Here is a 23,164-nt window from a genome sequence, read left to right on the forward strand (position 1 = left end):
AATTTTCAGACAGTGCTGTAAAGGAATTTTACTGTTAAACTGAATTGTTAACACTAGATGGCAGGCTGCTTGAAGTATGACACTGCTGTGAGGTACAGAAGCCATTGGTCCGATTGCATTTGGAATACTGTGAGCAATTTTGGGCCCCATATGTGGGTGTATTTTGTTTTTGTTTATTAACATACAGTGAGCAATAGGCCCTTCTGTCCCTTTGAATATTGCTGTCCAGCAATCCCCTAATGTTTCAATCTGATCGTAATCACAGGATAATTTACAATGACCAATTAACCGATACCTCTTTGGACTGTGGGAGGAAACCCACACAGTCACGGGGAGAATATACAAGCTCCTTACTGGACGTGGTGGGAATTGAACCTGGGTCACCTGTACTATACAGTGTGGTGCTAACTACTGTGCTGCACCTGGACAGGTGTGCAGGTCCTGGAGTGGGTCCAGAAGAAGTTCACAAGAACAATTCCAGGCTTATCATATGAGGGGGTGTTTGACGGCTTGGGCCTGCTTTGGATGGCGTTCAGAAGAATGAAGGGGGAAATCTCACTGAAACCTGGATATTGAAAGGTCCAGATAAAGTGGAAATGAATCATAGACTCATACTAATGGAAACATTATCGCTGAGGGCATGTCCTCAGAATAAAGAGGCATTAAAATAGATAAAAAGGAGTTTCTTCAGCCAGCAGGTTGGTGAATTCCTGGAATTATCTGCCACAGAGGACTCTGCAGACCAAGTCATTTAAGGCAAAGGTTGATAAATTCTTGATTGGTGAAGGAGTTAAGATCAAATGGAGAGGACAAGAGAGTGGGATTGGGAAAAAAATTACCATGATTAATTGGTGGAGAAGCCTTTGTATGGCCCAATTCTGTTAATTATCTTATGGACTTGTATTCTGATGAGCATCATCATACCATCTTTTAAATTCATTTTATTTGTTTTCACTCCTTATAAATGTTATTAATGATTCTCTGGGGTCTTTCAGGTATGTCTTAAACTTTATCTGCCTTAGCTTGATCTGTTGGTTTGTTCCACTGTTTAGTTTAATGTAACTGTCTGTATTATTTTACCTACCAGGGTAAAGGTCTGATTTCTGTGGTCTTTCCACACAGGTGTTAGGGTAAGGATTCATCCCGAATGAGTTGCATCTAGTCCTTGAATCTATTTTTCTCATGAATGAGAATTGGACTCGATAGTAGAGTGTAGTTTGATGAGACTAGAGAAAATGTGGCACGTTATTTTGTTATTTTCATAAGGCTTTGTTCAAATACAATGTTCATTCGTAATCATTTTGACATCATTGTGAATTTACTAAGAATGTCAGAACATTCAAATAATAGACCTGATATGCTGTTTCTGCATTCAGACCTGCTAATGCTTCCTGTATTTTCTTTATATTTACATTTAAAACGAAAGCCGAATTAATTGTCAAATGCACAAGTACACGTTCGCATAGGTGAAATGAGAATTTGTTTGGGCACATAGCATCAGATATACAACACACACTAAATGCTGGTGGAACTCAGCAGGTCAAGCAGCATCTACAGAAATGAATAAAAATTCGACGTTTTAGGCCGAGACCCTTCTTCAGGAAAGGAAGGGGGAAGACGCCAGAATAAAAGGGTGGGGGTAGGGGAAGGAGGACTAGCTAGAAGGTGACAGATACATTTGCACAAACATAAATTGTACAAAATTAACATTATATAATTTCCTTCTACCTGACTTATTTACTGCATTTCATTTTATTTACCAAGTGCATGAAATTTTATCTATAGTGTATTGGCACCATCGAATTTCTATTTACCCATATCGTTGAGTACCGCTCTTGCGCACTAGTTCAAGCCACATGGCTTAAATTAACCAACCAGGAGCTGCTTGCGGATAAAGGGTCCGCGAAGAATGACTGGCAAGCCTGCTCGGACGTAGGCGGGGTGAAAGCTTGCAGAATGAGCCGGGTTGTTGCACTGGGGCGGCCCAGGGTGTCTGCTGTCCGCAGTATTCTCGGTCTGACTGCGACATTGCTTGCGCCCAGACTCGGCGCCTGTGCGGAGGTAGGGAATCCGGGGCAAGGGCCGGCGCCGCGGATTAGAGTTGACACGGCTGACAAGCTTCCCTCCCCAATCAGGGGTCAAAGTGAATCACCTCCACTCGGTCGAGCCAATAGCACTGCACGTTTAACAAATGGAACTCATGAAACGCCAAGTGTTTCGGAGTTCGGCGGCTGGGGTTGTTACTTGAAAAATTGTAGGTAACTCTCCCTTGTGATCCCCTCTTATTTTACTGCAGCCTTATATTTTAAATCCTTAAGCGGTGCGCCTCTTCTGTCATCTGCAACCTTTTGAGAGATCCCAACAATTCAAGCGTCTTGCTCAGTGCAGGATTGGTTAAGATTTGGGTAACGGGAGTTTGAAAGCGAATCATAGAGCATGGAACTAGGCCGCTCGTCCATGTCATCCAGTGGACACTGTTAAATCCCATAACCCTCAATGCCGAAGCGGTTCAAGTGTTCATCCAGACACATCTTAAATGCTTTCAGCGATTCAGCTTCAGCTGTTCTCTCAGGCAATACATTCCGGACACTTCTCATTCTCTGTGTGAAGAAGGTTCCATTAATCCTGTCTAAATCTGAGGAATTTTTTAAACTGCAGTCTGCTCTATCAAGGATCAACTTTATTCACCATACCCATTTACGTGTACTACATTAGGAATTTGCTATGGAGTGTGGGCGTGACGTGCAACAAAAACACTCAATAAAGAATTAACTAAAATAGAAAGTTGAAATATAGATATGCAATAACGTGTACATAAATACTAGCATGCATTTACAATGTAAACAAAAAAAGCAGTTTAAAGTGTTTACAATGTAGTGTGATGGATAATAAACAGTGGGGGTGGAGGGGGCTAATTAGTATGGTTGATCAGATTAATTATCTATACCACTTGTAATTTTATATACCTAAATCGTGCCCTTGCTCCAGAGAGAACACAAAGCTTCTCATGTCTTCCCCTATAAATGAACTGCTTCATCCCAGGCAATATCCTGATGAATCTGAGGAAGTTTAAAGATCAGTTTTATTTGTCAAAAGTACATAAAAACATACAGCGAAATGCATTGTTTTGCGCCAGTGACCAACACCAATGACTAAATGTGCTGGGGACAGCCCTTAAGTGTTTCATACTTCTGACACCAGCATAGCAAGCTGACAACTCACTAACCCTAACCTACACGTCTTCAGAAAGTGGGAGGAAACCAGAGCACCGGAGGAAATCTGATGGTGGGGAAGAAGCTGTTTGGGTAACATTGAATGTGGGTGGCATGGTAGCACAATGGACAGCATACTGCTACTACAGTGCCAGCAGCCCAGGTTCAATTCTGTAAGGAGTTTGTCTTCCTGTAACGTGGGCTTTCACCCAGGTGCTCTAGTTTCCTCCTGCGTATGTCTTTGGAATGTACAATTACCATTAGTGAGTAATTGTTGATGCTGTGTTGATGCTTGGTGACATTTGCGGGCTGCCCAGCACAATCCTCGCTGATTTGATTTGACACAAATGACACATTTCACTGTATCGATATTTCGATTTCAGTGATAAGTAAAGCTAATCTTTATCTTTTCTTCAGGCTTCCGTACCACCTCCTTAATATTGAATGCAAGGTTGTTGTGACACCACTCAACTAGCTGATCTATCTCACTCCTGTCTCCTCATTACTAGCTGAGATTGTACCAACAAAGGTATCATCTGTGAATTTATAAATGCTGCTTAGGTTATGCTTAGTTGCATGCTCATGAGTGTAGAGAGAGTAGAGTAGTGGTGCAAGTACATATCCTTGAGGTGTGCCCATGTTCAATACATTTCTCCAAAAGACAAGGGTTAAGCCCTGCTAGGTCTTCAGGGTCTAGCTTGTATAGAGGTTGAGCTGCAGTTACAGTCTTTGTGTGTAGCTGTTTTTCATTGATTCCTTTGTTTTACTGTGAATGATGGCAAGTAAACGAACCTCAAGGAAGTACATGGTCACATATACTGTACATACTTTGATAATAAATTCACTTTTACATTTACTTTGAACTTTGATGTTACTCACACTGGCTGAAGGGGCGCCCCGTAGCGTGGTGGTTAGCACGATGAGGTTAAAGTTTGGGGCGTTGGAGGCGGAGTTCATTTCCGGCATCCTCGTTTGTACGTCCTCCCTGTGAACATGTGAGTTTTCTGCGGGCGCTCCAGTTTCCTCCCACAGTACAAACACGTACCGGTCACTAGGTTAATTGGATGTTGTAAATTGTCCTGTGATTAGGCTAGGGTTAAATAGGTGAGTTGCTGGCCTTTGTGGCTCGTTGGGCTGGAGGGGCCTGTTCTGTGCTGTATTACGAAATAAGAAATAATGCCTCTGAAACACATGTTAAACTTTTATTCCTTTCCACATTTAGAAAGGCTACTGTTCATCAAATGTTAATGATGATGAAGTGCTGAAAGCAAAGTTGGCTGATGAAGCAAGGAAGAAATATGGAGATCAACCACCTACATTATTCTCAAAAATCATTGATAAATCGATTTCTGCTGATATTATTTACGAAGATGATCAGGTATATTTCCATGTACTGAATTCCATTTTACTTGTGTATTGAAGTGATCCTGATGCCCTTACTTATTTGAATCATGCACCAATATAATTTATATTCCAGGTTCATGTTTATGGCTGATATAACTGGTATAGTAGCTTAACTCCTGATCCCAAGCGAGAGGGAAAATTAGCTGTAGCTAAGTTAAACAAGAAGACAAGAAGTCTAATGTGTAAAAATTAGGTTGTGCACTTTGAGAAGAAGTATAGGGAAAAATATGTTCTAAATGGCAAGAAGCTAGTAGATTTTGATAAACATAGGGATCTTGGTGTGTCAGTTCATGGGACACAAGTAGTAAATTAAAGATGCAACAAACAATTTGGCAGACAAATGGTATGTTAATCTTTGTTGCAAAAATAAGAAAGTTCTGCTGAATCTGTTGTGACCTGAGTGTAATAAACAAAATGGGAGAATTTCAAGCTAGCACATGGCAGTCAACAAAGTAACTGTTAATAATATTTTATTGTTTGATTCTGTCTATTTACTGTATCTTCTTTGCAGTGCCTGTCTTTCAGAGACATAAATCCTCAGGGTCCAGTTCACTTTCTTGTGATACCCAAAGTGCCGATACCACGAATTAGTGCCACAGCAGATGATGACAAGGAGGTAACAGAGGATAGTTGCTATACATAGAATGTAATTATTGTCACCTGTTCTTTTATTTTCTGATGTGACTTGATCCCAGATTTTGTTTGATAGAACCTTGGAATATTTTAAGAGCACAATGTAAATTGCATATTGTTGTAATATAAATGTTGATGGCAAACAATGTGAATATTAAATTTAAGGAGGAATGAAAAGATGCAGACTACAGCAAGGAAGTAAATGTAGATTTGGAGTCACCTTAGCATTGTTAGAACATTGATCAAACAGAAGCATTTTGATTGTGATCTAAGCTTTATTTTTCATTGTACCAACAGCTTCTGGGACATTTATTGATAGTGGCTAAAAACCTTGCAAAGAAAGAAGGGCTCACAGATGGCTACAGAGTGGGTAAGTCTGCGAAAGTTGTATGAGTAAATGGAAATGTTGTAAACATTTTCTAATTGAAGGAATGAATAAGATAGTATTTTCATATGTAATAAGACTAAGGAGCATCATGATGTGCTTGGGTCAGAGCTAGTGACAGGTATACCTTCCTGCAGCATGGACACAAGTTTCCCCATCGATGACATGTGATGCCTCAAGAAGGTGATGTGCGTCATTAAGGACCCCCATCATCCAGGACGTGGCCTTGTCTCTTTGCCACCTTCGTGGAGGAAGCAGGTGTACCTAACACACACACTCCCAATATTTTAAGAACAGCTTCTTCCTCTCTGCCATCAGATTTCTGAATGGACCATGAACCCATGAACAAAATCTCACTTTTTAATCTCTTTTTGCACAACCGCAAAAAAAAATTTCTTAAGTGTTGCACTGTACTGCTACAGCAGAATAACAGATTTCACAACATATGTCGGTAATAATGATCCTGAATCTGATTCTCATTCTGAAGAAGTCACTGCTTAGAAACAACAAATCCAGACTGCCTCAGAGAGGCAGTAGCATCCCTGGACTGCAGAGCAGTGAGGTGACGACATACTAACAACTTTGTTAAAAATTCTAATATTTTCTTAAACATTTAACACATTTTCTGATTTTTTAACTGAAATTGCAAACTTTATATTAATGTTTCATGAGCATTTTTGAACCTTGTACTTTGCAGATATCTATACATAGTTGATTATTAACAGGCAACGTGGGGTGCTGACAAATGACCCCAGCCTTCTCCAAGTTTACATAATCCTCTGAAGCTTCCAGCACAGAGATTTATCTCCTTTTTCACCAGTTGGACTGCCTCAAATATCTAAAATACAATATGAATACAAACATATTGTTGTATTTTACAAAGCCAGTGTTGTTGTCAGAGAAATACATTGGCTATGTCCTGGTTTCTTGATGTGATACTCGTTGTGCTGAATCTCACCTGGAAACAGTTGAGGTGTCTTTTTGGCAGAGATCATGGTTTTGCAAAAGAGGTTCTTAGAGAATTTGCCTGTGGGAGGGAGGGATGATGGGTCATGGGCATTGTTGATCTGTTTGGAAGTTTGGTTGAAATCTGAACTTGGCAAAATGTTTGCAGATGTTTCGGCTCCAATCAAGTAGCTGTCATCAGTGCGCAGTTGAGGGTGTTGTCTCCTCAGAATGCCGGCTTATATACTCCTCCAGGGTCCGGATGGATATTGATTACACGTTGTGATGTGGTTGGCTAGCGAGCAGAAGGCACGACTCACTCTTGCTAGTATCAGCTCATGAAAATGAAGAAGGAAACCATTTCAACTCGATGACAGCCAAAGTCTTGACTCAAGCAAGAACAAGAATTTCTCAAAGCATGGTTTTCTATAGAAGGATCCATCAACAAACACGTCAACATAAATCTGGTATATGAACCCTTACGCAGAAAATAGAAACAACGTCAACAATCAACGAATCGCCAGTTTTCAACGGACCTCCCTCGAAGCTAGCCAGTTAGAATCTTCTACTGCTAAACTGTTCACAGTGTTTTAAACCAGCCAACCAGATCATGACGTGTAATCAATATCCATCAGGACCCCGGAGTATATAAGCTGGCATTCTGAGGAGACAACACCCTCAACTGCACGCTGATGATGGCTTCTCGATTGGACCTGAAACATCTGCAAACATTTTTGCCAAGCTCGGCGATCAACCAAACTTTCAAGTAGCCAACCCGAGCTACCAGCATTCCACAATTGTCCATGCGGACTGTGTTGCCCACTGAGCTAGTCCCATCAGCCCGCATAGGCCTTGAAAGCTCTCCGATCCGTGTACTTGTCTAGATGGCTTTTAAATGTTGCTAATGAGCCTAGCTCAACCAAGATTTCTGACGGCTCATTTTAAATTCACACCTTCCCCCTCTATGTGAAGAAGATGCCCCTGATGTCCCTTTTAAATCTCTTCACTTCTGACCTTAAACTTATGTCCTCCCACAGTATTATGTAACTGAAAATAGATGTTTTTCCCCAAAGAAATTCATCAATGACCATTCCCAAGTATTGCTGGAGAACCCAGTCCCTCCTGTCTTGGGACTCCCAGGACATTATCGTGCACCCATCACGCTAGTCAGGGTACGAGTCAGATACTTTTATCGCTGTCCGTAAACACCATGGTGCAATATACTGCATGGTGAAAACACCTGGACACGCAAGTGAATGATCGGCAGTTGAGTGAGTCGGAGAGGGTATCAAACAGCTGTAAACTTGGCTGAGAAGAAAAAAAATTATGAATTCCACTTGCTTCCATACCTGGACAAAAGTGTTAATAGAATGATCTATTGGTTATTTTTTACTTATTCAGAGAATCATAGTCAGTCAGGACACAGCACAGAAACAGGTCTTTCAGCCCATGTAGTTCATGCTGAGCTTTTAGCCTGCCTAGTCCCATCAACCCGCACCCGAACCATAGCCCTTGATACCCTGCCCATCCATGTACTTCACCAAACCTCTGTTAAATGCTGAAATTGAACCCGCATCCACCACTTCCGCTGGCAGCCTGTTCCACACTCTCATCACCCTCTGAGTGAGGACGTTTCCATTGGGTTCTTCTTAAACATTTCACCTTTCACCCTTAACCTGTGACCTCTGGTTCTAGATTCACCCAACCTCAGGGGAAGTAGCAACCTCAGATGTTGGTGGGTTTTCTTACAACGTACTTTTTCTCTTCATAGTGATTAATGATGGGAAGAATGGAGCACAGTCTGTGTACCACTTACACATCCATGTGATTGGAGGTCGTCAGATGGGCTGGCCCCCTGGTTAGAAGAATGTGCGACAGAACTGGTCTCCTGTCACTGTGATCTGAGTTAGTCCTTCAGTCTCTTAAATATTTTATTGGATTTACTTCTTATGGAAATAAGTATCTGACCAGATTAGAAGACACACTTTACAAAGTAATGCTGAAATTGTATCCACTTGCTTTAAAAAAAATGTTGTTCTCATATGTTTTATCACTTTGTAACAGGAATCCTGTTGCTATTACATTTAAAGCTGCATAATCACCAACCCTTCAAGTTTCTGTAGGTTTAAGAAATACAATAAAATAATATCCAGAAAATTAGAGATTTGAAAATGGGGGGCACACTTGCCCACAGTTAGGACATCACCCTCTACTGAAGTTATTCCAAAGCTGTATTCTCACCTTGTGTGTGAATGTTTCAGAAAAGCAATGCAGAATCAACTGTAGAATTATCACTGTTTGATATAATCCAATAGATGTCATAAACTTTCATGTCTTGAAGGAGGGACTCAGCCAGAAAAGTTGACTGTTTATTCATTTCCATAGATGCTGCCTGACCTGCTGAGTTTCTCCAGCATCTTATGTGCATTGCTTTAGATTTCCAGCATCTGCAGAATTTCTTGTAATTAAAGCTTGTACATCCTGACTGGAGAGTTGTTGCCAGCCAAGGAGGCAGGAAGCAATAAACAGAGCATGCCAGCAGCCTTATAACGGAGTCAAGCTACTGTATTAAACACCTGAAGCCATACAGGACTTACTCATCACAAGACAGTTTGCCAATATTAATACCACAAATATCCACAGGCAATTGTGTTTGCTCTTGACAAGGTCAAATGGCAGAGCAAAGGAGAGAAGAATTGTACCCCCCGAAATGCCGTGAACCAGCTCGGAACCTAAAGGCAGATGGCCAAAAACTGATGTGCTCTAATGGGACTATGCTATAATATCCGAAGCCTGAGAACAACCTTGCATTGCTCTGTCTATGCACTGCTAAGGGATGGACCATGCAGTTTGCAATTGAGCAGAGGTGAATTCATGAGCTCAGCCTTGTGGCCATCCATGGAAAGTTTTACAAGTTTGTTGATTGACACCAAAAACAATGGGTTCCTCTAAATTACTCTTGTCCCGAAACAATGTCACAATGATAAAAACAATGTCCTTGTTAAATCTGTAATAAAATCTCAAATTTATGTCCTAATTATGGACCATTTAGGAGTTGTTATTGCATTTTATATTTGAACTCTCCATCGATAATGCTGAGGAAAGTCACAGGCCTGTACGTCTTCACAGGCTGAGGACACACTATAGAATGAGATGCATGTGGAAGATTATCAGCTGAATGACTGTAACAACTGCATCTCATGCTTAGTGTTTATTTCATGACATGTCAGCAATAGTTTGGTTTCCAGATGAAATGGTACCATCACTTTGAATTAGCTTTAAAGGCATTTTAAAATGAAAATCAAGAATAACTGCGTTACTCTTGCTGTAAAGATGAAAGAATTGATTAAATCATATTGAATGAGGTGTTACCGAGTCTTTAATGGCATGCTAAGCCTGAACAACTCCTCCAGCACTGAAAACCTAATGTATGATATATGTGGAGTTAATATATGAAATATGAAGATTTAAAAAATACAGGAAACCATGCAGGAGGATTGCGTTCCCAGAAAATGCTCTACGTTGAGATATTTTTGTAAAAGCTTTGTCATCTGTACGTGCATCGAGAAAATGCAAGTTGTGAAAAATGAATTTTGTGCTTTTTTTTGCACGTAAATACTGTCGAGCAAAGTTAATTCCATATCTTAATTGTGTTAGGTAAAGATTTATAAAATCGAAAAGGGTGAATCTTTGTTACCCAGATGGCTGCTACATGACGGTAGGCCCTCTGCACGTGTACTTTGTGAACAGCGCCTCACAGCGCTGTGGAGCTTTGCTTGTATTGAGCTTGCACGCTCCCACATCCAGAACATGTGCATGTTGAATAGGTTAATTGGCCACAGATGAGCAACAGAATCTGCGAGGAGATGAAGGGAAAGAAAATCAGCTTTGCTTGCCACAAATACACTCATTGGCCACTTTATTAGGTATACCCGTACACCTTGTTAATGCAAATATCTAATCAGCAAATCATGGGCCAGCAATTCAGTGCATAAAAACATGCAGACATGGTCAAGTGGTTCAGTTGTTGTTTTGACCAAACCTCAAAATAAGCATGAAATATGATCTAAGTGACTGAATAATTGTTGGTATCAGATGAGGTAGTTTGAATATCTCGGAGGCTGCTGATATCCTGAGATTTTTGTGCACATCTGTTGCTAGAGTTTACAGAGAAGGGTGTGAAAAGCAAAAAAAAAAAATCCTATGAGTGGCAGTTCTGTGTGCAAAAACGCCTTGCTGCTGAGAGAGATCAGAGGAGAATGGCAAGATTGGTTCATGCTACCATAAAGATGACGATAACTCAAATAACCACGTTTCATTAGTGATGTGCAGAAGAGCATCTCTGAACGCACAATATGGCTACTTTATCAGTTACAGGAGGGAGCCACTGAGTGAACTTGCAGTTATATAATGCTGAAAGAAAAACACTTGTTGTAAAAACTAATGCTTATAATAGTTCAATTTCTGTTTTAATCACATATTGTTTGAACCATTTGTTGAGTGAAATGCTACTAAATGGTAATGAAATTTAATGTTTTTTTTAAAATTTATGAGCATTGGATTGATAGGAGAAGGTGGTATGGGGTGAGATTAGCCAAAATCCTGTGGAATGGTGGAACAGGATGGCACCCAGAGGTGTAATCTTTCTGTTTATGTTCTTATGACAATTGGGTAGAAATGGCTTAAAGAAAAATCTGGTGCAAATTGTTGTCTGCAATATGGATAATAAAAATAAAGGTATTTAAAGGAAAATTGCAGGCTGATTTTGCAGAATTAAGGAACAGAAGGTCTGCATTAATGTCACATGTTCTAAAAATTCTAGCACTGTACAGGAAAGTTCATGATCTGGCCAAAGGAGCTTAAGCTATACTTCCACTGTCGATCAAAATAACTGCAGAGGCAAATGCACCCAGAAACACATTCACCGCTGGAGGGCAATACAGAGGACAAGATACAGCCATGCTCACTGTTGAAGCTACAGTCAAGAGCAATATTCCTCTCGATTTTCCAGCAAAGTACACATACTCCTGGGCCAAAGAGAGATAGATCTGTTCGAGGTTGCATTTTTATTTTGCAAGAATGAATAGGACCAGCACAAAGAAATCATCCCTCTATGGGTATTTTTTTTTAAAACAACCCGTGAACGCTACCTTATTTGTCCCTTTTTTGGTAGTATTTATGTATTTTTGAATTTGTATATTTTTATGCTTTTTGTACTGTCATGCTACTACATAATAATAAATATAGTGTCGTATGTTATTGATAGTAAATCTGATAGTAATAGTGGGAGAGTCTAGTACCAGAGGACACAGCCTCAGAGTAGAAGGACATCCCTTTAGAACAGAGATGAGGAGGAACTTCTTTCACCGGAAGGTAGTGATTCAGTGGAACTCATTGCTACAAATGTCTGTGTACACCAAGTCTGTCAGGAAGTGTAGAGGAGGCTTGACCCAAATGCAGAGCAGCAGAGACAATTTAGCAGTGAGTGATAATTTTACTAATAAACTGTAAAATAATAAGTCATGAGAGGCCATAAAACAAGAGAGAACAGATACTAAACTACTAAACACACCAAGGCAACAAAGTAATGAATGACTAGGAATAACTGGTTGAAGCTGGCTGGTTTGTTGAGCAAACAAGGATTGTGGATGAGAGTTCGGTTTAAATAGGCTGCAGGTGATGAGTTGGAAATGAGTGGTAGGTGATTCTTGTTAACTGGGTGGAGACTGGGATGTGCCAGCCTGTACTGGCCTAACAGGACTCCCCCCACACCTCCCCCCCACCCAACCCCATGGCTGGCACCTGACGGCCAAGTGTGATCCGGACGGTTCCAGTGGAACTCCTCGTTAAGTGATGGATTCGAGATAAAACTGACAGAACCAGCTTCATCCACAACTATTGTTCACTTAGTGAACAGCCAGCCTCATGTGGAAAGGTTAGGGGCGGAGAAGCATCGCACAAAATTCTCCACTTGCTGATTGATTCTTTCTGACTCTCTGTAGTCTGCGGATGATAGCCAGAGGACAGATTCACTGAGGTGCAGAGGAGAGAGCAGAAAACTCGCCAGAAGTGGGAGACGAATTGTAGGCCCCAGTGCAACACTATGTCCTGGGGGAAGCCGTGGAGGCAAACTGCTTGTTGGAGAACCAGGTCTACCATCTCAGTGGCTGTCAGAATTTTGGGAAGAGCAATGAAGTGGGCTGCTTTGGAGAACCAGTCCACCTCTCTCATGACCATGGTGCCTCCATCTGAAGGTGGCAAACAGAAAATCCAGAGTCTGTCATGCGCCTGGACAACTAGAGAGGGGTTAGAATTGGGCCCACTGGAATGTCTCCGAACACAATGCTGATGGCCATGCCTGGTGTGTTGACTGAAGCAGGCTCATGTTGTAGAGCCCGGTGGATCTAGCTTGTAAAGTCCCAAACTATCAGGGTGAGAATCTGAGAGGATGGAATGATGGGCTGATGGTTGATCTCAGTTTCTGCTGAGTTGAACTATCATGACAGGGCATCCACCTTAGTGTTATTGGAACTGGGTAGGACATGGTGAAGTTGAATTGCTTGAAGTAGAGTTCCCAGCAAACCAGATGTATGTTGAGTTGGTGGGTCTGCTGAATCGAAATGAGTTTCTGGCAGTCAGTCTAGATCAGAAAGGATCCAGTGGTTCCCCATCAGAAAATGCCTCCATTCCTCCAAGGTCCGTTTGATGGTGAGTGGCTCCCTGTCTCAAACTCCATAACAACACTATGTAGAGTTGAACTTGCATGAGAATGCACAAGGGTGTGTCTTCCTGTCTGGTCCTTGCTGGGAGAAGATGGCCCCTGTGCTCATGTCAGATGCGCCTACCTCTATCACAAAATCTCCAGAGGGTTAGGATGGTGGAAATGGGCGTGGCAGTGACGTGTCTCTTGAGCTCCTCGAAATCAAGGTCCACAGTAGCGGACAAGGTTATCCGTGAGGTAGGTGATGTGAGAGGACCAGCAATTTGTCTATAGTTTCTAATGAACTGGCAGTAGAAGCTGGAGAAATATAAGAAGCACTGTGGCTGGTTGAGGAAGTGCAGTCAGGGCCATTCAATGATGGCACACACTTTCTCTGGGTCCATGATTATGCTTTGGGGTGAAAGGACGTAACCCACTATGGTAATGCCTGGATGTGGAACTGGCATTTTGCTAACTTGCAGTGCAGTTGCTTTTCAAGAAGATGCTGAATGCTGACCGATGTGACAGATGTGGCCTCGGGGGTCCTTTGAGAAGATGAGGATGTTGTTTAGGCAGACAAATGCATACCTTTGAACATATCTATCAAAATCTCAGAGGATCTTATTGATGAAGGCTTGGAAGGTGGCTGTACTGTTGGAAAGTCCGAAAGGCATTACCAAGTATTTGTAGTTGCCAGTGGGTGTTATGAACAGTATCTTCCAATCATCCCTCTGGTGGATGCAGATCAGGTTGTACATGCTCTGTAGATCAAATTTGGTGAAGACCTAGGTCCTGTGGAGTGTTTGAATGTGCTATCCATCAAGGGGAGAGAGTAATGGTTCTTAATGGTGATTTGCTGAGTCTACGGTAGTCAATGCAGGGACAAAGACCACTATCTTTCTTCTGTTGGATCTCTCTTTATTTTCTAATCCTTAGTCAGGAATGACGAATAGTCTTAATTCCACGATTTCAGTTTATTTTAGAGTACAAGCATACAAATACTCAGCAAACTAAATAGAGAGCTGAAAAATGATACTGAGTGGTAGAATGAATGTGAAAATGAAAGATACAAGAAGAAGCCAAGATGGTGCCTCTGAAAAATCCATCATTTTCATAGATTAGATAAGAAGTTTCTTAGGATAAACAAGTTAATAGACTACATAATTAAAACAATTACATCATATGGGTAATGTGCTAATACTTAGCCAATGAAAGTGAGAGAGGTGGCAAACCATTAGTTTAGCTGCTATACCACTTTCTGCCAGTGAGTGGGGATGAGCCACAACATACTGTAAAAAATACACGAGTTTCTTAAAAAGTACAAATCTTATAAAAATTATTATTAAAAAAACAGTGGCTTCCAACATTTCTTAATAAAGGAAAACCCTGCATCAGCTGGGGACTTGGATGACTGAATGAAGTTGTACTTCAGCGATGTAGTCATTCAGGGCTTGGGTCTCGGGGAGAGGGAGAACAGAGGATCTCAAGGAGGGGTGGTCTCCAGGAGGAAGTTGGTCATGCAGTCATGTGGCCTGTGAGTCAGCAGGGTGCAGACCTCCCTTTTACTGAAAGCGACGGCTAGGTCATGGTATTCCTTTGGGAGTTTGGTGAGGTCAAGGGTGTCCTCCATTACCACGGATTTACGTGGTGAGGTCAGCGGGAGTTGCAGGCAGGCGGGTCTCCAGCAGTGAACCAGATGGCAGGCAAAGTGAGAGTCATGAGTGGAGAGCGAGGGGTAACCCAAGATGAGAGGAGTGTTGGTTGTGTCAATGAGGAACTGAATGGACTCACGGTGCTCTCCAATGCTCATGTACTCAAGCCGTGTGCTTGCACTGACCATCCCAGACCCAAATGGACGCCCATCAATAGATGTGATGCAGAAGGGATGACAGATAGGCCTGGTAGGGAGTCCATGTTGCACACACAGAGTCTGACCCAGAAAGTTGCCTGTAGTGTGGGAATCCACTAGACTAGAGCCTCTTTTGTACGTAGAGCCTTTGGGGTGTAGAGAAGGACAGAGAGAGTGAATCAGGCTATGGTGCTGGAATAAGCAGCTGGGAGAACTTATCAGATAGAGGGTCCCTTGTCACTACCTGATGGTGCCGTTTTCCCGGAGATAGTGGGTATTTGATGCATGGGTGATTAGTGGCTCAGTAGTAAGCGTACAGGTTGTTTCTCCAACAATACTCACACTCTTGAGGGGTTAAGGGAACTCTCCCTAACTGCATGGGTTCTGGAGGCATTGAAGATGAGGATCTGCAGTCTGAAATGGTTCTGGGAACAGAAATGAGATTCTGGCTGATGATCTGGAGGGTCATTCCATAAGACACTAGTCAATTCAGAGAGCAGAGTGGTAAGGCTTTTGAGGTCCATGTGCATCTCCTGGGTGGGTAGACAGCTCATCTTCTGTGTGCTCCCAGAGGCCATGATGATAATGGGCCAGCAATGCTTTCACGTTCCAGCTGCAAGGGTCCTGAATTCCACAGTGTAATCCAGCATCGTGCCTGAGCCTTGATGTAGGCGAAGTATCCAATCTGCTGTCTCCCTTCCACTTTCTGGATGGTCAAAAACCCGACGCATCTCAGTGGTGAATTCCTCAAATTTATTGCACATTGTGGTTTTATCGTCCCAGTTAGCAGTGGCCAAGGTCAGAGCTCACTCAGACCAGGACAAAACGACCAAGCTGTCATGACACTACGATGTGATACGTGTGCGCCTCACTTAAAGTAAAAACTAAGTTGGACTGGCATTTTGGATTCTCCATCTTTTCCTTTAAATTAGTTTTATGTTTTGGATTTACAAAACATAACAGTGGCGACAAGGTATTTAAAAAATGAAACGAAGACAACTACCTACCTGTTGAAGCACAGCAAGATGTTTGAGTTATAAAGAAGCTCAGTGAGAAACGGTCAAGTAATGAAAAGCAGCATGGCACGTGTCGGTTCGCAAAAGCAAACAGACTGTCAAGTGAAAAAAGGCAGAAAGCAGAAGAAATCACAGGTTCATAAACATGAGTATTGGGTGATAATAATCATGAAAGAAAGAGCAGAAATGTCCGGCTACATTGGAAAAATTGACATGTTTGATTGTTCAACGGGCATGTAAGCTGAGCTAATTGAATAGATTTTAGAAGCAAATGAAATAGCTGATGAGAAATGGGTGCTAGTTTTGCTGAGTGCATTGGGTTTAAAGGCTGCTTAAAAAAAAGTTAACTGATCCAACTGAACCAGCCGAAATGAGCTTTGCTGATATCGTGAAAGTACAACATCTAGAACTGAAACCTTTGTTGGTTGCAGAACAGCTTTGGATTTTATAAGCAGAATCAAAAGGAAGGCAAGTCCATTTGAGCGTACATGGCTGAATTTAAAAGTCTGAGCGTTGTTAGTTTGATAATGGACTTAATAATGCACTGAGAGATTACTAACTTAGTGGAATCTTACAGGAAAGCATTCAAAAATGGCGCCTAACTGTAGCATAACATACATTTGAAAGAGTAGTTGAAAAAAAAGTTGCAGTCTAGAATGAAAGTGAGCATGAACAAAATTGAAATGTTGAAATAGAAACCAGCCTGCCAAACATATTGTGTTATTGTTGTGGCAGGGGCTCACATTCACCGAACCAATGCAGGTTTAAAAGTGAAACTTGCAGAAAATGCAACAAAGTAGGACACAAAGAGCTTGTTGGCAGATGAAAATAAATGGACTGCAGCTGGAAGAGAAAAAAACAACAACAAATTGAGTTACAGTTTTGAAAAGAGCACTAATCTGCATACTGTTGATGAAAAATCTGATAATGATGAGTGTGACACAGGACTGGATGGTCTTGAGATTTACAAGTGAACACTAACAATAGGCAAGCAGTAAGACATACCACAGAAGTGAACGGCAAATTAATTAAAATGGAGTTGGACACTGTATCAGCTGATTCAGTCATTCCACAAGATGGGTTTGAACAAAAAGAACATAGTGGCTACTGGAAATATAAAACAAGAAGTCCAACATATCAGATAGCACATGTGGAGAGAAATAAAAGCGCAGTTAATGTGGATAGCCTCGCATCAGAGTGAGACAGGTATGGCAAAGTAGAATTCTGCAGGTTTTGGATATCTGAAACAAAACCTGGAAATGCTGGAAGTGCGCAAACAGCATCTGTGGAGAAAGAAACAGAGCCAATGTTCTGAGTCAGTGACCCCTCCTATCGTTGGATGTTCAAAATAAAAATATGAATTAAGATAGTTAAATAATAAGTGTTTCAAGTGAATCAGAATCAGATATCTTGTCGTTCACATAAATGATGGAAACTTTTGTGTTTTGCAGTAACAATGTGCAGAGAGTACAAAGTGTTGAATTTTGTGGGTTAAATTTAAAATTGAGCAATTTTGTGGGTTAAATTTAAAACTGAGCAATTTAATTTAAAATATTTCCTTGCTGATATAGATTTTTTTTCAGCTGACTTTGGCAGTTCTAAGTAACCTCAAGTTCCATGAATCAATTACGTCTCTTGGAAATTCATCATTGTCAAAGTTTGTTTTTAACCTAGGTTAAACATTAATGTAAAATTAATCTTTACATTAATTTTAAATCCCACTAAATCCTGCCCTCTAGTTCTGTGTGTATGAAGGTGATGTTGTCTCTGTGACAGCTTTGGTTTATTCCCAAGATTTCTAGTTTTGTCTCATTACATCCACAGTATGTGCTGATTATTAGGGTTAAAAACAGAAAACACTGGAAACACTTGGCATGTGAGTAAAGTAAAATAATTACTGTTTCAGGTCCAAGTCTCTGTTCATCCTGCAAAAAGGGGGAAAAGAAGGTTTCTACAATTTTTGAATTTTATTCTTGATTTCCAGCAACTACAGATTTTCATTTATTGGGTTGTTAGATTAATTGGCTTCTGAAAATGACCCAAGTATGGGTGACTGGCATGCGAATTGAGGGAAGGTTGATGGGGATTTGAAAGATTACCAGTTGAAGGGAAAAATAAGGTGGGTAATGTGACCAACGGAAATACTCTAAAGGTTACACACACAAAATGCTGGAGGAACTCAGTAGGTGAGGCAACATCTATGGAAATGAATAATACAGTCAATGTTTTGGGCCAGGACCCTTCTTCAGTACTGGAAGTCGCATAGACTGAGGGGACTGAAGATTCTCCAATATGTCACTAAACAGTGCTGTAGAATTCCCTTTGTTATCCTTGAAAAGCTCATAAGTGAAATCCATCAACCCATATTTCATCCTGGACTTTCTCCTCATTTGCTTGCTCATCTCACACAGAATGAAAAGATGGAAGGGAGCGCCAATCTTCTCAATCCCGCAGCAGTGAAACCTCACTCCTCTGTGTTGTCAAACCACATTTATCATTCACTATTGTAATAAACCTATTTTGTGAGAAACATCCCATTTTCTTTGCTGATGACCATTGTCATGGAAAACTGTTGTAAATAATTGGTTCTAAGTCTCATGATGTAACATCACCTTTATAAAAACGAACCATTGGTTTATTATTGTCGCATGTACTAAGATACAGTGAAAAGCTATGATTCAAGTGACTTACAAAGAGATCATGCCATGATGAATTACATCAGCTAGTAAGAAGATAGTGCAGGATATAGTGGTGCAATTATAAATAAAGAGCAATGCAAATACAGTAGATAAATAAAGTGCAAAGGTGACATTGATTGGAAGATCAGGCGTTAAAGAGTTTGTGTTCTTATTGAATCATATCCAATGGTTTTTCAATCTTATTCATGATCTTATTGAATGGCAGAGCAGGCTCGATAGGCCAGATGACCTACTCCTGCTCTTATTTCTTATGTTCTTATGTAGCACATGGGAGGATCATTCAAGAGTCTGACAACTGTGAGATAGAAGCTGCGATTGAGTCTGTGAGACACACAGATAATGTAGGTCATTCAAAATGGACCAGTTACACATTGAACCCATCAGAACACAGTGAGTGTATTGTGTCTGGAGATCCAAGCTGTTTGGAAGAGTTGACCACATCCCGAACCTCATTGCGAGTGTGTTGAGTCTAAATGAAAAGCACTCTTAAGGGCTTCCTTGAAACATTATAGATGATTGCTGGAGATTTGAAAGGCCAAATGCATTAGAAGCATGGCTAGGTTAATATTCTGAATTTCATGATTCAAACCAGATGGCTATGGACAAATGTTGATTTAAAATGAATGACCATGCAAATTATTCCCTTTGTTATTTAGATACCGCAGATACATTCCCATGACATCTGAAGAAATACACGTTGAACACTTTCAGCCAAGCAAGGAAGTTATGTTAAGTCTTTATCCAAAATACTGTTTAGGACTTACTGGATTACTTTGTTTATTTCAACACATCACAGTAAGAAGAAAGTAGAGGCATTTTGGTAAGCACAGGGAGAGTCAGATAGAATGCTTCAGTGAAAGTAGTAGTGGATTTTATTTTTTTATTCAGATACAGTGTAGAACAGCCCCTTCCAGCCATGCCGTCCATCAATCCCCCGATTTAATCCTAGCCTAAACACAGGACAATTTACAATGACCAATTGACCTACCAATCAATATGTCTTTGGACTGTGGGAGGAAATCGGAGCACCTGGAGGAAACCCACATGTTCACAGGGAGAAAGTACAAAAGTTCGGTGATATGGAAAGGCTGTTGTTTTATTCCTTAGATTTTAAAGGCTTTCTCAAAATCATAATTTTGAGGGAATAAATCAGAAAGGATTTCTTTTGTAAGGAGAGCAGCACGATGTAGTAGAACTGCTGTCTCACAACAGGATTGCGTTCAATCCTGATCTCTGATACTGTTAGTGTGGAATTTGCACGTTCTCCTTGTGACTGAGTGGGTTCATCATCTTCCACACCTTACCCCATCCCACCCCACCAGTTTCCCTCAATGTCCCGAAGGTTTGTGGGCTGTTAGGATAGTCTCAGTATGTTTCTCCTGTGTGCATGTGATTAGTGGAATCTGGAGGGGAAGGGAAATAAAGGGAGAATAGATTGCAGGGACAATTAGTGGCAGAATGGAATTGCTCTGAATGTCAGCATAGACTTGATGGGCCAAACTGCTTCTTTCTATGTGTGAACCAGATAGATATTAACCAGAGCACAAAGGTTTTTAAACTGTTTGCTAAAGAACTGAAGGCAACATGAGAATTTTATAACTTGAAATGATGTGCAACCTGAAAACCAGTTTGAAGCAGATGCCATAATATCTTCAAAGAGGGGAGGGAAACCTTTTTGGTAAGATTTAAATTGCTGTACTATAATCTAGAGACCTGGATGATGATTGGGAGACAAATTTCACCTTGACAAATGTTTTTTTAAAAAAAAATTAACTGATTAAATATAATCTAAGTATGAGGAATAATCATGATCTTGAAATTAACTTGTTCTGAAAACCGATTAATGTTCTTTGGGAAATGAAATTTGCCACACTTAATGAGATCTGCAGAGATCACCTTCATCTCTGCTGTAGTGTGGTTGCCTGTTAACAGCTGTTCAAATGAGGGGAGATTGATGCACCATCAATAACTCACTCTGAGACGTAAAAGCGAGGTATCGGCTTTTATTGACTGGAAGAAGGAACGAGCTGTGAGTGACCACCATACTGCATCCTAGAGACTGAGACCCCAATCGCCTTTATACCGGGGTCTGTGGGAGGAGCCACAGGAGCAGTCATCAGGGGGCGTGTCCAGACAGGTATATGTAGTTCACCACAGAGATAAAGACAATAATTGCTGATCTTACCTGCAATTGCTACACTTCTGAATGCATCAAAGAAAAGGAAATCTGAAAGAATAACATAAAAGAAGAACTAGGCTGGAGTTTGAACACTGATGGGCTTTAATCTGGAAGCCTGGAAGCAAAATTAAAATGGTATTGGGTAGAAAGGAAAATAGAGAACCTAATTGTAAACAGGGAGCTACCTAGCAGAGAAATTATTTTCTCAGTCATTTTTTGGAGTAATATCATTCCATGTTTCTGTATTAAAAAAGTGAGTTATTCACAGTAAACTTGCATCACAAGCAGATTCTTTCCTAACTGCAAACTGATTAAGTATAGAAAATTTATGAGGAATCATAAGTGAACATCTTTACACTAGAGACAGGAGATTCTACAGATGCTGAATTATGGAGAAAAATATAAACTGCTGGAAGAATTTAGCAGATCAGGGAGCAGCTGTGGAGGCAAATAGATGGTTAACAGTTCAGGTCGAGAGCCTACATCAGGACTGAGGGTCAAAACGTTTGGATATGGCCTAAGTGTGGAGAGAGACAGACACTGAAGCAGGTTAACTGTTCACCGACTTTAATGAGAACTGTGCAGGATTTAAAGGAAAAGAAAAACAGTAAATGCTAGCCAACAGGGCTGTTAACTAAAACTCTCAAACTGAAAGTTAAAAGCCAATACTGTGGCTGGAACCAGTAAGTAATAATAAATGAATATCCCTCCTTGACAGCATCAGTCGAAATGGTAGTCTTCTCTCCTGGACAAGGATGAGGGTAACAGGGAACGTGAATGTTGCTGTGCTTTTGGTAAAGTCTCGACAAGGCTAGAATGAAAAGAAGAGAGTTAAATACCACCATAATGGAACACTAATTAGCTGGAACATTCATTCCCATGAATGTGATTATCGAACCTGTTGTGCAGCCCCCCCCCCCCTCAGTGGGCACATAGACCCTACAGCAGCATCCATGGTTGTGACATTGAGAGTGTAAAGGGAAGAGAGCCAATGTATAGAAGTGAAAAAAAGCAGTGAGAAGGAGGCTGGCTGGAGATGAGTTGAACCAAATGAAGGGAAGATAGAGCCAGGTGAGGGAGGGGTGGAGGGGGAGTACTGAGATAGAGGCTGTACGGTGGAAACATGAGAAGGGGAAGAAAAAAAAGTTTTTTTTAGGCAGACAGAGCTGGGCAGGTTGGAGGTGGGGAAGGGGAAGGGGGGAAGGGTAAAGACAGTGTTTGGTAGGTAGCAAGTGGAACCAGGAAAGACAGGGATTATGGAAGGATGGAACCAATTGGGAAAGGTGAGCCAAGATAGAAGAAAGCAAGGTAATGTAGGTATGTGGGTGATGGGTGGGTGGATAATGTGCCTAGGAAATGAAGGATTCAGATGGAAAAGGTGAACAAAGTGAGGGAGATTCTGGGTGAGCTGGTGGAAGAAGGTAAGGGGAGTGGGTAACCTGAAATCACCATTTGGACCAGACGCTAAGTTTCAGAGGGCTTTTTACTATGAGTGACCTTGTATTTCACACTTATCCTAGTCCTCACCCAGTGATTGCTTAGATGCACTTGCTTGGGATAGCTGGTCATTATTTTTCCTAATCTTCGGACATTGCAGGCAAATTCAATGCTGAGCATCTGTAAATTATTTACCTTTCTCTTTTAAAATGATTCATTTTAACATTTTTGTTGTTAATGACTAGAGAAAGCAACATTTTCCTCATTCTGTTCATTATTAGAGCTTATACTCTCCATATACTTATACTCTCACTCTTCTTGCTGCTGCCTTCGGGAAGGACGTACAGGACTCATACCACCAGGTTCAGGAACAGTTGTTAGCCCATAGCCATCAGGCTCTTGAACTAGTTGGGATAACTTCTCTCAACTTTACTCGCCCCATCACTGAACCGTTCCCACAACCTATGGACTCATTTTCAATGATTTGATTTGTCTCATGTTCTCAGTGTTATTTATTTATTATTTTTAAATTTTGTATTTGCACAGTTTGTTGTCTTTTGCACATTGATATTTTGTCTATCCTGTGGGGTGCAGTCTTTCATTGATTATGGCTCTTGTACTTACTGAGTTTGCCCACATGAAAGTGGATCTCATGGTTGTATATGGTGACATATGTACTTTAATAATAAATTTACTTTGAACCAA

The 23,164-nt window shown here is 41.0% G+C and overlaps 1 protein-coding gene across 2 annotated transcripts; it reads left to right on the forward strand.

Annotated features, from left to right (window-relative positions):
* Window positions 1-1,864: 1,864 nt before the first annotated feature.
* LOC140737723 (uncharacterized HIT-like protein Synpcc7942_1390) lies at window positions 1,865-23,164 on the forward strand. 2 transcript variants are annotated; one of them, XM_073064298.1, is made up of 6 exons: window positions 1,865-2,061; window positions 4,435-4,590; window positions 5,128-5,232; window positions 5,547-5,619; window positions 8,351-8,484; window positions 19,500-23,164. In XM_073064298.1, the coding sequence occupies exons 1-5, from the start codon at window positions 1,957-1,959 to the stop codon at window positions 8,440-8,442; spliced, it is 531 nt and encodes a 176-aa protein (XP_072920399.1). In that variant the 5' UTR covers window positions 1,865-1,956; the 3' UTR covers window positions 8,443-8,484; window positions 19,500-23,164. The 2 variants fall into 2 exon arrangements, with proteins under 2 accessions (XP_072920399.1, XP_072920398.1); XM_073064297.1 differs by lacking the exon at window positions 19,500-23,164 and adding an exon at window positions 8,965-9,945.

Source organism: Hemitrygon akajei, chromosome 13 (genome assembly GCF_048418815.1).
Source record: "Hemitrygon akajei chromosome 13, sHemAka1.3, whole genome shotgun sequence".
NCBI lineage: Eukaryota > Metazoa > Chordata > Chondrichthyes > Myliobatiformes > Dasyatidae > Hemitrygon > Hemitrygon akajei.